The sequence below is a fragment of the Suricata suricatta genome, chromosome 5 (genome assembly GCF_006229205.1).
Source record: "Suricata suricatta isolate VVHF042 chromosome 5, meerkat_22Aug2017_6uvM2_HiC, whole genome shotgun sequence".
Taxonomy (NCBI): domain Eukaryota; kingdom Metazoa; phylum Chordata; class Mammalia; order Carnivora; family Herpestidae; genus Suricata; species Suricata suricatta.
In genome coordinates this window covers 102,574,640-102,590,690 of record NC_043704.1, presented here as the reverse complement: position 1 = coordinate 102,590,690, position 16,051 = coordinate 102,574,640, and the positions used below count along the sequence as shown (strand labels likewise).

The window sequence follows — 16,051 nt, the reverse complement described above, 5'->3', positions numbered from 1 at the left end:
AGGGCTTTTATGAGTTTGGGAAGGGGGAGTTACAGGAAATTGTGACATAGGTAGTGATCCAATCATTATTATACAATATTGACAGCAGGTTTATCCAATTACAACATTTAGAGTGTTAACCAATTACAGAGTAGACCCAGGACCCAGGACCCTCAGGTAGGGTGTGCCTAGCCTTAAGCAATAAGTGATTACCTATAGCTTCTATTTCCAGGCCTGCCCTTAGGAATGTTAAGGGTATTACAAGGGTGGTCCCTCTTGCTTTGGGCAATGTGTGCCCTTCTATTGTCTCAAACCTGTGTCCTTACATTCCCCCCTCTGTCTTGTAACTGACCCAATTCTGGGTCAGCTATGTTACCATTGTTTTTGTTTAAGGCCACATGCTCTTAAAACCATTAACAGAATAGTATTTACCAATTTTGGTTTTGGGTCCTCGTTCTTGTCCTCTCTTGTGGTGGCCTCCAAACACAGCTACACTATCCTATACAATTCCTAAACTACTGGCATAGAAGTAACATTGTTCCCCTAAAGCCTGGCCTAGCCCTTCTTGGTGTAAGGGGAATTTCTTACTCTATAAAGGGCATAGGGGAGGAGAGTTTACCCAATTTCCGCCAGTCTCCATGGTTAATTTGGTAAGGGTCTTTTTTAGGGTTTTTAATACCTGGCACTGCCTGGTTTACAAAAGTAAGAATGACAGGCAATTTGTTCAGGATCCTTGGGCACATAAGTGCAATATGCCTCCATGGTTCTTTCTACATTACGAATCTTAGCCAAATTGCAAGACATGATTTCAAGGTTCGTGGGATCGAGCCCTCTGCTGGGGCTATCAGCGTGGAGCCTGCTTGGGATTCTCTCTTTTCCCCCTTCTCCTGCTTGCACATGCGTGCACACACACAAGTACACCTTTTCCCTCTCAAAATAAATAAACACTAAAAAACCACACAAAAAACAAAGTCCATAATTGGAAAATATCTGCCTTAGGGGCCTCAGGGCTTTAATTATCTTATAGAACTCCTGTTGAGCAGAGCTGCTCTTAAACTATCAAATAGTCAACAATGAAAAATGGTGGGCAAAATGTATCAATTTTTTTTTCAGTTTATTTATTTACTTTGGAGGTGGGGAAGAAGCGGAGACAATAACACAGAACTACACAAACAGAGAATTCCAAGCAGGCTTTGCATGGGAGCCTGACACAGGGCTTGAACTCATGAATCACGAGATCATGACCTGAGCCGAAATCAAGAGTCAACTCAACTGACTGAGCCACCCAGGTACCCCTCAAATTTCTTAAATCATTCTATCTATAAACATAATTTCCATTTTGAGATGTGAATACTTCTGTGATTTTCTTTCTACATAACCAAGTCCTAAGAAGTTCTTTTAGCTGTAGTGAGCAATACTGTTAATTCTACAATTTTCCTATCTGTTCTAGGGTATTTAAAATAAATACACAAAAGTAGGAAAACTCCAATAAATTTTTTTTACACAAAAGATTCATGCACTGTCTAAGATACTGGATAGATCAGTGGAATCTCCCACTGTGAAACTCTATAAACAGGATCAATTACTTGCTTAAGTGTGTCTTTCCTAGTAATAATCACAACAAAGAGCATTAAGTCTTTTATTTGTAAATATAGAAAGCCAAGACTGTATGGTACTATGAGACAATCATGCCTTCTCCAACCTATTCATTAATACATAAACAAGTTTTTAAGGTTCTCCTCTTAAAATACAGGAACATATACTTCTAGAGATTTCTAGAGATATATGCAAAATAACATATTTCTAACTGGAAATATATTGGGAAACTCTAGCCCTCAATCTTAATGCCTAGTTGCCTGTACACTGCTACAGTAAGCTTATAACTCAATTTCTTGTTTGATTAAAATAGGGACTGTGAAAAGATTTAGCTACCTGGACAGGAGATGAAAAATCTGACTTTTTATAAAATTAAACCTATTAAAAAAGAGTGAACTTTTACGAATACTGTTTTTTGGGGTGCCTAGGTGGCTCAGCTGGTTAAGGTCTTCAACTTTGGCTTGGGTCATGATCTCCTGGTTCATGAGTTCAAGCCCTGCGTCAGGCTCTATGCTGACAGCTCAGAGCCTGAAGCCTACTTCAGATTTTGTGTCTTCCTCTCTCTACCCCTCCCCTGCTCATGTTCTGTCTCTCTAAAATAAATAAACACATATAAAAAGAATTAACATAAACAAATGTTTTTCTACTAGTTGATAGCAATAACCTGTCAAATCAGCTATTCCCTAGCATCTGTCTGTACTCTGCAACTTGAAACTTTAGTTTAATTGAGTTTAGAAAAAACTGCTATCAATTTTAATACTCTAAACCTAAAAAGAAAAATTTAAGGTAAATTTAGTCTATGGACTAGATCTTGTTTGTCATCTAAGTTAAGTATGAGTCACAGTAGTACAGTACAGTGAAAAGTCATACAAAGTTCCTGTGTAAGTTACGAAATTTAAATATGTCCTCAAAATATAACTTACCTAGCAGCTTGAACTGCACTTAGTTGAATTCCTTGGTTATCACTTGAAGCATTCTATAAAAAATTAAAACAATTTTTGATGAAGATACACAATAATTAGAAATACAAATGAAGACGGGGAAAAAACTCAACTTACTTGAACAATAGCTTCTAGAGAGGTATTTTGCTGTGGAAAAAAAAGAAAGAAAATGAAGTTAAAAAGTCACCTTAAACTTCTATATTTATGTAAAATCCTTCACTTGTAGTTTTAAGTTACCAAAATAACGATAACTTACCACCCTATAATCACCATCTATATCAGAATCTTCACAGATATCTTCATGTGGTACATTCCTTCTCTTTAAGAGATGTTCATCTCTTTTATTCTTTAAAAAAAAATCAGAAAAAGTACTTTAAATAAAAAGATTCTTTCATACAAAGGTTAGGCAATCCTGTCCTAGAAAATGAAATAGGAAGTGCCTTTTAAAAGTAAAATGCAAATGAAAAATTAAACCAAATTGTGAATCAAACACTTAAGCAACACTAATTTGAGCCCCAAACCCCAAATACTACATTTTTAATGAACCGTGAACTATGTAAAAACAAAATAAAAAACAAAAATTTTGATTAAGAAAGATAGTGTAGAGTTTAAGCCAGAACCAAACATACATATTTATTTAAAAGTACTAAACCATTTTATACATCATCTGGGAGCTTCTCTTTATCACCTAAAAATAAAGTCAAAGCAAAAGTTGGGTAGTTCAAAATCAGACAAAAATCAACAATGCCTTACAAAAATCAAGGGGCACTTAAATTTCACTTAAAACGTGTGGGACAAATTTAAAGATATATATTCCCAACTATAAACCGTTTCTTTTTTATACAAATGTAATATAACCTATTTTAATATTTGAAAACTTGATGACATTTACAAGTAAAATAAGTTCTTTTCAGGGCATAATTACATTTGCAAATAGCAGAATTATTTAGTATTAACTATATAATTATGACTTATACTTTATATAAATTATTAAAAATTACAGAAGAAAAATGCCACATAAGAATTCATTTACCTCTATTTTTAGATAGTGGACAAGTTGTATCATGCCAACTTCAATATCCTATCTAAGTTTAGTAAAAATCCTTCAGTTTTCAAAAGAAAAAGAAATGCTAGGCACTTAAGGTTAATATATTTAGTACCTTTTATATATACTATAATGTTGTTAGAATTATGCTTAAAAGTACTCAATGTTAATCAGACTCACCTTCCTTAATTCAACTACAACTTCATTTCGTTGTCTTCTCATAGTCTACAAGAGATTAAAAAATATTTTAATGTACATGCCATAATCTTTTCTTCTAGTCATATATGTACATAATCATTATTTCACTCATAATAAAGATCACATTTATATATGTGATTTTCTACATTAGATATACAATTTTAGAACTTTAGCTTTTATAAAAACACAAAGATACAAAGAATAAAAGAACCCATAAGCTCACCTCCCGTAAGAACCACAACACTTAAGTAATATATGAACAAGGTTAGTAAAACTCAACTGCTTAAAAAGAGGGATGGAGGCATCTTCCTGTCAATCCAGGTCTTTATGGTGAAGAGTGTTAGATTTACTGTGATTCTGACACACTTATTGATTTACTGTCTTTACACCTTATATTTGTTTACTTAGAGAGTTTAGAGCCCTTCCATGGTGGTATATATAGATCATTTTCATTGTTATTATTATTAATTTTTTTTTTGAGAGAGAGCACGCAAGGACACACGTTTACTTGCACAGAGGAGGGGCAAGCAGAGAATCTTAAGCAGGTTCCACACACAGCACCAAGCCAGAAGTGGAGCTAGATCTTGAATCTCACAACTCTGAGTCCATGATCCGAGCCCAAATCAAAAGTTGGAAGCTTACCCGACTGAGCCACCCAGGCAGTCAGGTGGCTTTTTCATTATTTCTAATGACCATATAATTGTTATTAATTTTTTTATCATATACTCTAACTATTCTCTTATTTTTTTAAGATGAAGTTTTCTCATTTTAAACTTACCTAACACATACATGCTCACTGTAAAACATTCAGATGAACAATACAAGTTTATGCTCTTTTTTGGATAAGTTTCCCTCATTCTGTCCAGTGACTGCATATGTCAAGGCATACCAAATATAAATAGCTAATCATAAATACTCAAATGTCTAATAAAGATCTTAACCTTATATCCAAAACCAAACTTTTGATTTTTAACAAACATACGTAACTCTATCTGATCTCACATGGTTCATATGGGGAGTGAGACCTGAGTTCTTTTATTCTTTGTACCTTTTTATAAGCTTTATGTTAATGTTTAAAAAATTATGACATATCCAGTATTACAGATCTATTGATAATTTCAGAGAGACTTTCAGTAAATGTCAACTCTATCCTTCCAGATGCACAAAAACTTTACAGCCATCCCTGATTCTTCTTTTTCTCTTATATTACACATTCAATCTGTTAACAAATCTTTCTGGTTTAATCTTCAAAACTAATCCAAAATCCCACTACATATCACTACCTTCTTTGCCACTACTCTGGTCCAACTCCTCATTACCCTTCACCTAGATTATTGCAAAAGCCTCTTAACTTGTATCCCTCTTTCTGCTCTTGCCTGCCTTCACCAGTTCATTCTTGTCACAACCACCAAAGCAATCCTCATAGGGAATCTTAATTGAGCACCATAGTCTCCTTTGACAGCTGATGAAATCAATGAACGCCTTCCACACAGTGTTCTTAAATCCAAATAAGAAATAGGTAAGATTACAAAGAAAAGCAAGTATACTGACATACAGTTGTCAAAAATATTTAAATATGGAAAAAACCCTGTAATATGTGTTTCATTATCACATTAAAAAGGATCTAGCAGTGAGTTCAATAACTGCTATAATTTCAGAGATGATGACAATAAAGATATCATCAAAAATGTTTTATTGGTGGTGACAAAAAGTCTAAGGTAACTTTAATAACTACTGCAGTTTATTAGCTACATTATTAAATGAAGGAAAACATTGTTAGAAGTTAGTGAAAATAAAGATGTAATTTTTTCTAAGTTTCTAGACCTTTCTGAATTCTATCTATAGAAGGACTCCAAGGGAGAAAGGACCCAGTAAAGAACCTTTTTTAAAAAGTCAGCCAGATTGTGTTATTTCCCTTTTCAAAACATCAGAAGCTGTCCACTTTGGAGGAAAAGCCCAGTCACGAAAATAGCTTACGTGCTCTCAAATCTCTTACCTCATCTGTTTTCCAATTACCACATTTCAGACCTCAGATTCTATCATTCTCTCGACTCACTTTGCTGTATCTGCACTAACTTAGCTATTCCTCTAACACACTAGAAATTCTGTCTCTTCAAGGCCTTCACTAATAGACTCCACAGCAGCTCCTAAGGATGGACTCCACAGCCAAATTACTTGGGTTCAATTTTCAGCCACACTACTTACAAGCTCTCAATATTTCAGTTTTCTAATTTATAAAATGAGGATGGTAGAAATACCTATTTCATGAGATACTATAAAGACTGAATAAATTAGTATATGTAAAGGGCTTAAGGAGCTCCTGGCACTTTGCAATATATGTGTTAGCTATTATTATTATTGCTACTGCAAATTCCTCAGGCTGTAATGCTCTTCCTTCACTATCTGCAGTGCTCACTTTCATCTCTGAACCTCTCAGATGTCACCTCCATGGTAAAGTCTTCCCCTAACCATCCAGTAACTCTCCAACTGGGTACTCTCTATTCCTCTTCTATCCTTATTTTTCTCCATACCATTTATCACATTCTAATGTGCTATATATAATTTTATTAATTGTTACCAACTCCCTACTAGAATATAAATTCTATATGTAAGGAAAAAATATTATTCTTTCTCAAAATGTACTGGATAATCTTATATGTATAGAAATCTTTACCTCGGTTTTTGACCACACCAATTTATTCAATCTCTATTTAAGTGCAGTTTTGAGGATCATTTGAGCTTCAGTACAGATATGTACTTTAAAAAAATAGCAAAAGAATGAAACTGGACCACTTTCTTACATCATACACAGAAATAAACTCAAAACGGTTTAAAGACCTAAATGTGAGACCTAAAACTATAAAACTCCTAGAAGAAAACATAGGCAGCAATTTCTTGGACATCAACCATAGAAACATTTACTAGGTACATCCCCTCAGGTGAAGGAAACAAAAGCAAAATTAAACTGGGACTATACCAAAATACAAAGTTTTTGCACAGTACAGGAAATCATCAACAAAACAAAAAGGCAACCTACTGAATAGAAGATACTGACAAATGACACTACTGACAAGGGGTTAATATCCAAAATATATAAAAATGTCTACAACTTAACCTCAAAAACGAATAAGTAATCCAAGTAAAAAATGAGCAGGGGGTGCCTGGGTGGCTCAGTTGGTTAAACATCTAACTTCAGCTCAGGTCATGATCTCATGGTTTGTGGATTTAGGCCCCACGTCCGGCTCTGTGCTTATAGCTCAGAGCCTGGAGCCTGCTGTGGATTCTGTGTCTCCCTCTCTCTCTGCCCCTCTCCTGCCTGTGCTCTGTCTCTGTCTCTCAAAAATAAACGTTGAAAAAAAAATTTTTTTTTAAATGAGCAGAGGATCTGAATGGGCATTTTCACAAAAACAGAGGGCCAACAGACACATGAAAAGATGTTCAACATCACTAATCATCCGGGAAATGCAAATTAAAACCACAATATGATATTACTTCACATCTGTCAGAATGGCTAAAATCAAAACTATAAGAAATAATAAGTGCCAGCAAGGATGTAGAGAAAAGAGGACCCGTGTGCACTGTTGGTGAGAATGTAAACTGGAGCAACCACTGTGGAAAACAATTGTAACAGGCTTCTCAAAACCTAAAAATACCATATAACCCAGTAATTCAACTACTATTCACCCCAAAAATACAAAAACACTAATTCAAAAGAATCTAAGCACCCCTATGTTTACTGCAGCACTACTTACAATAGCCAAATTATGGAAGCAGCCCATGAGCCTATCAATAGATGAATGGATAAAGAAAATGTGGGACGTGTGTGTATGTGCGCGCGCACACACAGCGGAATATTTTCAGCCATAAAGAAGAATGAAGTCTTACATTTCCAATGACATGGATGAAGCTAGAGAGTATAATGCTTACTGAAGTCAGTCAGAGAAAGACAAATACCATGACTTCACTCATACATGGAATTTAAGAAACAAACCAAAAAAAAAAAAAAAAAGCAAATATAGAGAACTGCTGGCTGCCAGAGGGAGGTGGCTAACAAATGGGTGAAACATGTTAAGGGATTAATGTACACTTATCATGATGAGTACTGGAAAGTATAAAGAATTATTGAATCATATTGTACACCTGAAGCTAATATAACACTACATGTTGATTACATATGAATAAAATAAAAAAACCAAAACCCCTGCCAACTGTTTTCCAAACTGGTTGTATAACTGACCATCTCAATAACAGTATATGAGAGTTTCCTTCACATTCTTATCAATGATATTTTAAATGGTCAGTCTTTTTCATGTAGCTTTTTTAATAGATACATAGATACTACATTTCCCTGATAATTAATGATATTGAACTTTTCATGTGTTTATTTTCTGTTATATTTTCATTCATAAAGTCCTTTTGATTTTTTTGCCCTTAAAAAAATATCAAGACTCAAAAAAATACAAATAAGACAGGCTGCAGAATGAATAAAAATACTTGGCTAAGTACTACCATAAGAGTTTCAACATTCACTATCTTTAAATTATTATAACCTTTAAGAAGTAAAAACAACAACCACAATAACAAAAACATTTCTTTCTTTCTCTAAATAAGGAAACTGAGGCCCAGAAGTTACATTACTTGGCCAAGGCTGCACAGCTATAAGGGGGATAGCTAGTGTCAGAATTTGGACTTCATACAAAGTCAATTAACCACCAAGCCATACTGTTTCCCTCAAATCTTAAAATCAAATAGAATGCAAGCCAATTTTATTTAGATCCTATGGCTCCTACTAAAGAAAAAGTACTATCATGAAGACACTGGGCTTTGCATTGTCTCACAATACAACAGCAATGAACAACTTTGGTAAACAACAACAAAAAAAGAACTCATAAAATGTACTGCTTGATTATTTAACAGACTTCTCAGAGACATTTGTGGTCAAAAATAGTTTTAATAAAAACTATTACGTATTCCACTCAATAAGCAGAATTAAGTTATAATGGGCTTTTCAATAAAGCAAAATACTGTGCAAATAAAATATTAAAACATTTTAAATAAAAATTTTATTATTATTAATTTTAAAATAAATATACACATATTTTATTTACACTCAAAGAATTTTTCCCATTACAATACCTTACTTATTAAATTTAGAGTTTCTGATAATTTGAAACTATTAATAAAGGATTTATCAAATCAATTTAACATTATAGTAGTAGCTACTACTACCGACAGAAATTTATTTACAAAATAGGAAATTTGACAATCTATTACACAGCAAGAGAGCAAGACAAGAATTTTCTTCTCTTGAGAAAAAGCTATTACCTGCAAGGTAGAGAAGACCAAATGAACTAGTAGAAGGATGTCCTATGCACCAACCTAGCAGCATTTACCCTTTTTATTGCAAAAAAACATGTCTTAAAAGTGGAATTAGAATTTAGACGTTTACAAGTCACAACTCCAACTTAAATAAAAGACTTTTATTTCTCCGGGGTCCCATAAAAGGGGCATATAAGGCTTACTTTTCTAAGTCTTTTCTCATCTTAAAAGTGTTTTTACATACTAATTGCAAATATAATAGTTGTGAATTCACATGACTTACACTGATGCAGCGAGCTGTCAATTAGAATTCCAAAAGGCTGCCAAACTAGCCAAAGACTTATTTATAGGCCAAAGAGCTATCTAAAGGACAAAGGCTGTCAATGGGGGGATGGGGAGAGAGGCAGAGAAAGAGGCTGCATAAAGAGTTTAGGCAGATCACGCAGAATTTTTATATTTCTTTGCTTGTAATAGTTACAAAATCCTATATTCAGGCAAAAGGGGACAAGAAATTGTCAAGAAAATTCAAACAAGTGAATCTTACAGAACACAATGTAATTTTTTAATTTAATAAATAATTGCTGTGTCCATCACTATCCTAAATTCTAGGGCTTATTCCTCTTACGAGGATAGGGTTCAGTACTTCCTTTTCCAATTGATAGCTATTTGATTTCTAACCAGTGTCTACTTAATTTCTAATTCATTTCTTATCAATGTATATAGTTTTTCTTTAGAAACTCTAAAAACTAGTTATTTAAGATATGATGGTATTATAACATACTGTAAGGACTCAATTCATCTCACTGAAAAAAAATTCTAAAAGAAGTCATACAAAAGATAAGGCATATAATTCTGTGAGTTTATTTTATCTAGCCCATCTTTATACCCAAGGAATGTTATACTTAGTTAATAGCACACACACACACAAACCAGAGGAAATAAAAATTTAAGTAATCAGGCATGAGATATTTTGTGGGGTGATGGGATATGTTTATTCTAAAACCTGGATTGTGGTGATGGTCGCAACACTATAAAAATTTACTAAAAATCACTGAATTGTACACTCAAAATTGGTTTTGCGCACATAAATTACATTTCAACAATACAGTTTTTAAAAAGTTATATATATACACAAACACACACAACCTTCCCCTCCCCTCGCAACATGGAATTCTCCTGTATTATTATTTAGAGCCTGGTGGGAAGTATTCACTCAATCATTCAAATATTTATCAATCACCTATTTGTTAAGCACTAGAAATACAAAGGTGGATCAGACATAGCAGATCAATGGCCTTAAGGAGGTAGTTTTTATGATAGAGAAATATAATTTAATAAAATAATAAAGCCTAAAATTTTGCAAACATTTAATGCCAAACACCATTTAAAACACATTACTTGACTGTACTCATCAAATAAATAAATGTGTTATGCATGTACTGTTTTTGACAGTAAAAAGTCTAAAGTAAGCAAAGAGAGACTAAAGATGAATATAAGCCGAATCTTTAAGAATAAATGAAAACTGATCTAGAGAGAGGCATTTGAGGTAGAAATGTAGTATTATACAAAACAAGAGGATTCTAAAGGATGGCACACGCAGGATATGTTGAAGAATGTCAGAGGCCAGAAATGGAAAACTAGGCAAGGGACCAAATCAACCACATCATATAATGGTAAACTACATAACAGTTCAGAGAAAAGTGATTTACAGGTGTTTTCAACCCAAATGATCATCACATCTTAAACACATCTGGTAAGTACAACAGTTGTTCAACCCAATAAATATGGTAAATCAAACACTAAAATGTTTAACTGTTTTTCCACTCCTTTCCTATTTCTACCTCCTTTCATTTCTACCTGCTGATCTTTCCAGCAGCAGCAGTCATCATGGTGTTTATCCACGTCTTTGCCAAATATCATGTATGCTGGCAAATTGCATGGTGACTGGCAAATAAATTCCAACTTTTTATTTATGACAATAAAAGGGACATCTTAAATGCTTAATGTTAAATGCTTACTCAACTGTGATTTCTCAGAGATAAATTCTAATTAGCACCACTAGTGATGGGGCAAGTCTTCATAAGAGAATCATATTCTTACTTCCAACAAGTAAGAAAATTACTCCAGATTGAGTATTAAGTCTGAAAGTAAATTCAGGAGGGGGCCAGATCTACCTGTGGCAAGCTACTGGAACAGGTTTTTTTGTTTTTTTTTTTTAAACATTTATTTATTTTCGAGAGACAGAGAGACAGAGCATGAACAGGAGAGGGCAGAGAAAGGAGGAGACACAGAATCCAAAGTAGGCTTCAGGCTCGGAGATGTCAGCCCAGAGCCCGATGCAGGGCTCAAATTCACCATGAGATCATGACCTGAGTTGAAGTTGGACGCTTAACTGAGCCACCCAGGCACCCCTGGAACAGTTTTTAAAAATACTACTACTAAAAACAATAGTACTTTAAGATGATCCACATCTAGAGGTGCCTGGATGGCTCAATTGGTTAAGCCTCTGACTCCAACGCAGGTCATGATATCAGTCCATGAGTTCTGAGCCTTGCATCAGGCTCTAACAGCTCAAAGCCTAGAGCTCCCAATCTCTCTGCCCTTCCCCTACTCACACTCTCTCTCAAAAATAAAAGCATTAAAAAGAGAATTTTAAATGATCCACATCAAATTATAATCACAAAATCTATTTTGTATAAGATAAATACACAGACACACACACACAATCATATCCAAGAAATCAGTGTCCAATCCAATGTCATGAAGTTTTTGTCCAATGTTTTTTTTCCTAAGAGTTGTTTTAGGTCTTGCCATTTAGGTTCTTAATCCGTTTTAATTTCTAGTAGGTGGTATTAGGTACGGGTCCACCTTCATTGTTTTGCTTGTGGATATCAAAATTTCTCAGCCCCATTTGCCGGAAAGACTGTCTTTTACCAGTGAATTGTTTTGGCACTCCTGTCAAAAATCTCTTATGTAAAAAAAATCTTGCATGCAAGAGTTCATTTCTGGGCTCCCTATTCTATTCCACTGGTCTATGTTTGACTTTATGTCAATACCACACTGTTTTGATTACCATACGCTTTGGAGTAAGTTTTAAATTAGGAAGTGCAAGACTTCCCAACTTTCTCGTCTTTTTCAGGATTGTTTCGGCTGTTCAGCGTTCCTTGCGATTCCATGTGGACTCCTATTTCTGCAAGTAACACTACCGGCATTTTGGTAGAGACTATATTAGATCTGTAGATCACTTTGTAGACATTTAATTGTAAAGTCCTCCAACCTATGAACATGGGCTGCCTTTCTATTTATGTGTTCTATTTAATTTCTTTCAGCAATGTTTTATAACTTTCAATATTAAGAGTCTTTTATCTCATTGGTTAAGTTTATTCCTAAGTATTTTACTCCTTTTGATGTTACTGTAACTAAACATGTTTCTCACTTTCTTTTACAGATTGTTCCTCAGGAGTGTATGCTGATTTTACATCCTGTAACTTTGCTGAGTCATTAATTGCTGTTAACATTTTCTGGGAGGATCTTTAGGGTTTTCTATATAAAAAGATCAAGCCATCTACAAACATAATTTTACTTCCTTCTTTCCAATTTGGATGCCTTTTATTTCTTTTTCTTGCCTAACTGCTCTGGCTAGGACTTTCAGTACTATGCTCAACAGAACTGGTGAAAGTGGGCATCCTTGTCTTGTTCTTATTCTTACAGTAATAGCTTTCAGTCATTTATCATTGAATATGTTGACTGCTGGGGTTTTTCATATTTGATTTTTATTATGTTGAGGTAGTTTCCTTCTATTCCTAATTGAGGTTTTTTTTAAACATGAAACAGTATTGATTTCTGTCAAATGCGTTTTCTGCATCAATGGAGATCATGTGTGGTTTTGTTCTTCATTCTGTTAATGTGTTACGGTACACTTATCTTCATATATTGAACCATTCCATTACATTCTAGGAATAAATCCAACTCGGTCACAGTACATAATCCTCTTAATATGCTGTTGATTCAGTCTGCTACTTTTTTGAAAATTTCTGCTAACACTATTCATCAAGAATATTGGTCTGCAGTTTTCTTGCAGTGTCTTTGACTTTGGTACCAGAGTAATGCTGGCCTCATAGAATGAATGTGAAAATATTCCCTTTTCTTCAGTTTTCTGAAAGAGTTTAAAGAGAATTGGTGTTAATTCTTTAAATGTTTGGTAGAATTCACCAGTGAAGTCCTCTGGTCCTATGCTTTTCTTTGTTGGGGAATTTCTGATTACTGATTCAATCTCCTTACTAGTTTAGACTTTCTGTTTCTTCAGGATTCAGTCTTGGTAGGTTGTATGTTTCTAGGAATCTGTCCATTTCATCTAGGTTATCCAATCTGTTGGTGTATAAATCATAGATATCCTTTGGTAATACTTTTCTCTACAAAACACATGACATGTAAAAACATTATCTTACATGAGGAAATACTAAAATATGAGTACACAGGGGCGCCTGGGTGGCTCAGTCGGTTAAGCGTCCGGCTTCGGCTCAGGTCATGATCTCACGGTTTGTGGGTTCGAACCCCGCATCGGGCCCTGTGCTCACAGCTAGCTCAGAGCCTAGAGCCTGCTTCGGATTCTGTATCTCCCTCTCCTTCTGACCCTCCCCTATTCCCACTGTCTCTGTCTCTCAAAAATAAATAAAGAACATAAAAAAAAAATTTAAATATGAGTACATAAATAACTATTCTAAGAGTTCAATAAATGATCAATAGAAATTTTTGATCAGGAAAATCTGTATGCCAGACTCTGTGATGAGAATTTATAGTAGTATACAAAATAGACAAAGTTCATATTGAACTGATGCTTCCAATTCACTGAGGCTTCAGTACAATCTCAAAATAGTCATCAGAAATGGCAAAGTAAAGGGAAAACAAGCAGGTGTTTCCAAGAGGGATCCAAGAAAAGCAAAGACAAGGAAAGCAAAACTGAATGTTAAAGGTAAGGTGGATTTACCTGCCCAATGGAAGAGAGTTATACAGATGAGGGAATTATAAACTAAAAAGGTAAGTATTAATCCATTTCATGTTTGCCCCTTTGCTGGCATTTATGTTGCAAACACTCAGACATCTGCTAAATTAAACTGAAAGCCTGAAATACCTGGCTTATTAAAAATTTTTGACTGACTTTATAGACAACAGAAATTCACTGATGTAATGGTGTTCTGGGAAGTCTAGTAAAGTGAATCCCAATGGTTCTCATTCAGGGAGATTTTCCCAGTCAGGGAACATTTGGCAATTTCTGGAGACAATTTTGACTGTTAACTCTGGAATAGAGTATGCTACTGGCATCTAACGGTAGGGGCAAGGGATGCTGCTAAAACATCCTACAATTCACAAAATGGTTTTCCCACAACAAAGTATTATTTGGTCCAAAGTACCATTAATGTCAAGGTGGAGAAACTAGGCTGTATTTCTCCTGAGTTATTCTCGTAAGAACCCAAATTAAGTCCTCGTATATTTGAAAAACTATACACAAGAAAAAGGAAACATTCTAAAAGATTAATAGCAGTAAGATTATGGAAGATTACTTTATTTTCCCATTTTTCTAAAAGATTTCTATAATTACCATGCCATTACCATTTCGAGAGTCAAAATTACCTTGACTTAAGATTTTTTGATTTAGTCACCAACTGTAATCAGAGTGCACACAACTTTTTTAAGTTTCATTTAATTCCCTCAAATATTTACTTAAGTGCCACTTATATGCCAGGCCTTGTAATAAGAATTAAGAAAAGAGTGGTATACAAAACAGACAGTACTCCCACAGTGCTTCTAGTCTGATGGGAGAAATTAATACTCAGTGGACACACTAACAAATTATCATCAGTGTTCTTAAGAATAACAACAAGGGGGGTTAAATTTCAACAAGCTTGTTGGGGGGCGGGGAGTTGGGAGGATGGCATCTCTAAGTAAATCACATTGAAGACTCAAAGAATGAGAAATAACCAAGCAGTGAAGGAAAGGTAGAGGGGGTGAAGAGCACTCAGACAGACCAGCATGTGTGAACAGCCTAAAGAGGAGAGAGCTATTGATATGTTAGAATTCAAAGAATTAAAGGAAAATGAGAATATAACAACTAAGGGAGAAAATAAAGAAACAGAGGTAGGAGAAATAGATAGGGACCAGGTCTGGCAAAGCCCTGAAAGTCTCTGTAAAGAGTTTCCCACTAAATGTGGTGGGAAGCTACTGAAGCAGAGGAGGGGCATGATTTCATTTTTAAAAAGAACCATGCTGGTTGTTTTATGAATTGGACAAGAGCAATCAATAGCAGAAATAAGGAATCACTGTGGAGATGAGATTAATAATGAGGTAAATGATGTGCCACAGATTTTAACAGTGAGTAGAAAGTTAACAGGAAAGAATGAATGGAGTGACATTAGTTAAATAATGTCATACTTACAACCTTATCTAAGAAAAACTTCTCTTTCCAAGGATGCTGCTGCAAATGCAAGCAAAGGCTGTTCTTTATCATGTGACATCCTCCCTTCCACATCACTGGTGACTGGGGTGGGGTAAAGGGAAAGCACTTGACTCAGGAAAAGCCAATCCATAAGTAGCAATCTGTTTCACCTTGGACAGAGCTATATTAGCTCAAATTCTCTCAGTAACTGAACACAAAATTATATAAAGACTAATAAGGCCATCAATATCTAAGAAAAATAGAACTTAGCAACTGGGCTAGTGGCTGGCAGAGCAGCACAAAGAGTATCCATGAATTCCTACCAAGACGCTGTTACCTGAAGTATGCTGCATAATGTTAAGACTTGGCTCCTTAAAATGAAAGCAAAACTGACTTCTTGGGACCTCATCAAGATAAAAAGCTTCTGCAGTGCAAAGGAAACAATCAAGAAAACTAATAGGCAACCGACAGAATGGGAAAAGATAGTTGCAAATGACATATCAGTTAAAGGGCTAGTATCTAAAATCTACAAGGAACTCA

At 34.8% G+C, this 16,051-nt stretch overlaps 1 protein-coding gene across 2 annotated transcripts in view; it reads right to left on the bottom strand.

Annotated features, from left to right (window-relative positions):
• The window catches only part of KPNA4 (karyopherin subunit alpha 4), a 64,872-nt gene that overhangs the window by 36,435 nt on the left and 12,386 nt on the right, over window positions 1-16,051 (bottom strand). For both annotated transcript variants that reach the window (XM_029939960.1, XM_029939961.1), the window contains exons 2-5: window positions 3,742-3,786; window positions 2,773-2,862; window positions 2,634-2,663; window positions 2,499-2,551 (exon numbers count right to left, since the gene is read on the bottom strand). In XM_029939960.1, the coding sequence (XP_029795820.1) occupies window positions 2,499-2,551; window positions 2,634-2,663; window positions 2,773-2,862; window positions 3,742-3,786 (218 nt within the window). The remainder of the gene's footprint in view (window positions 1-2,498; window positions 2,552-2,633; window positions 2,664-2,772; window positions 2,863-3,741; window positions 3,787-16,051) is intronic.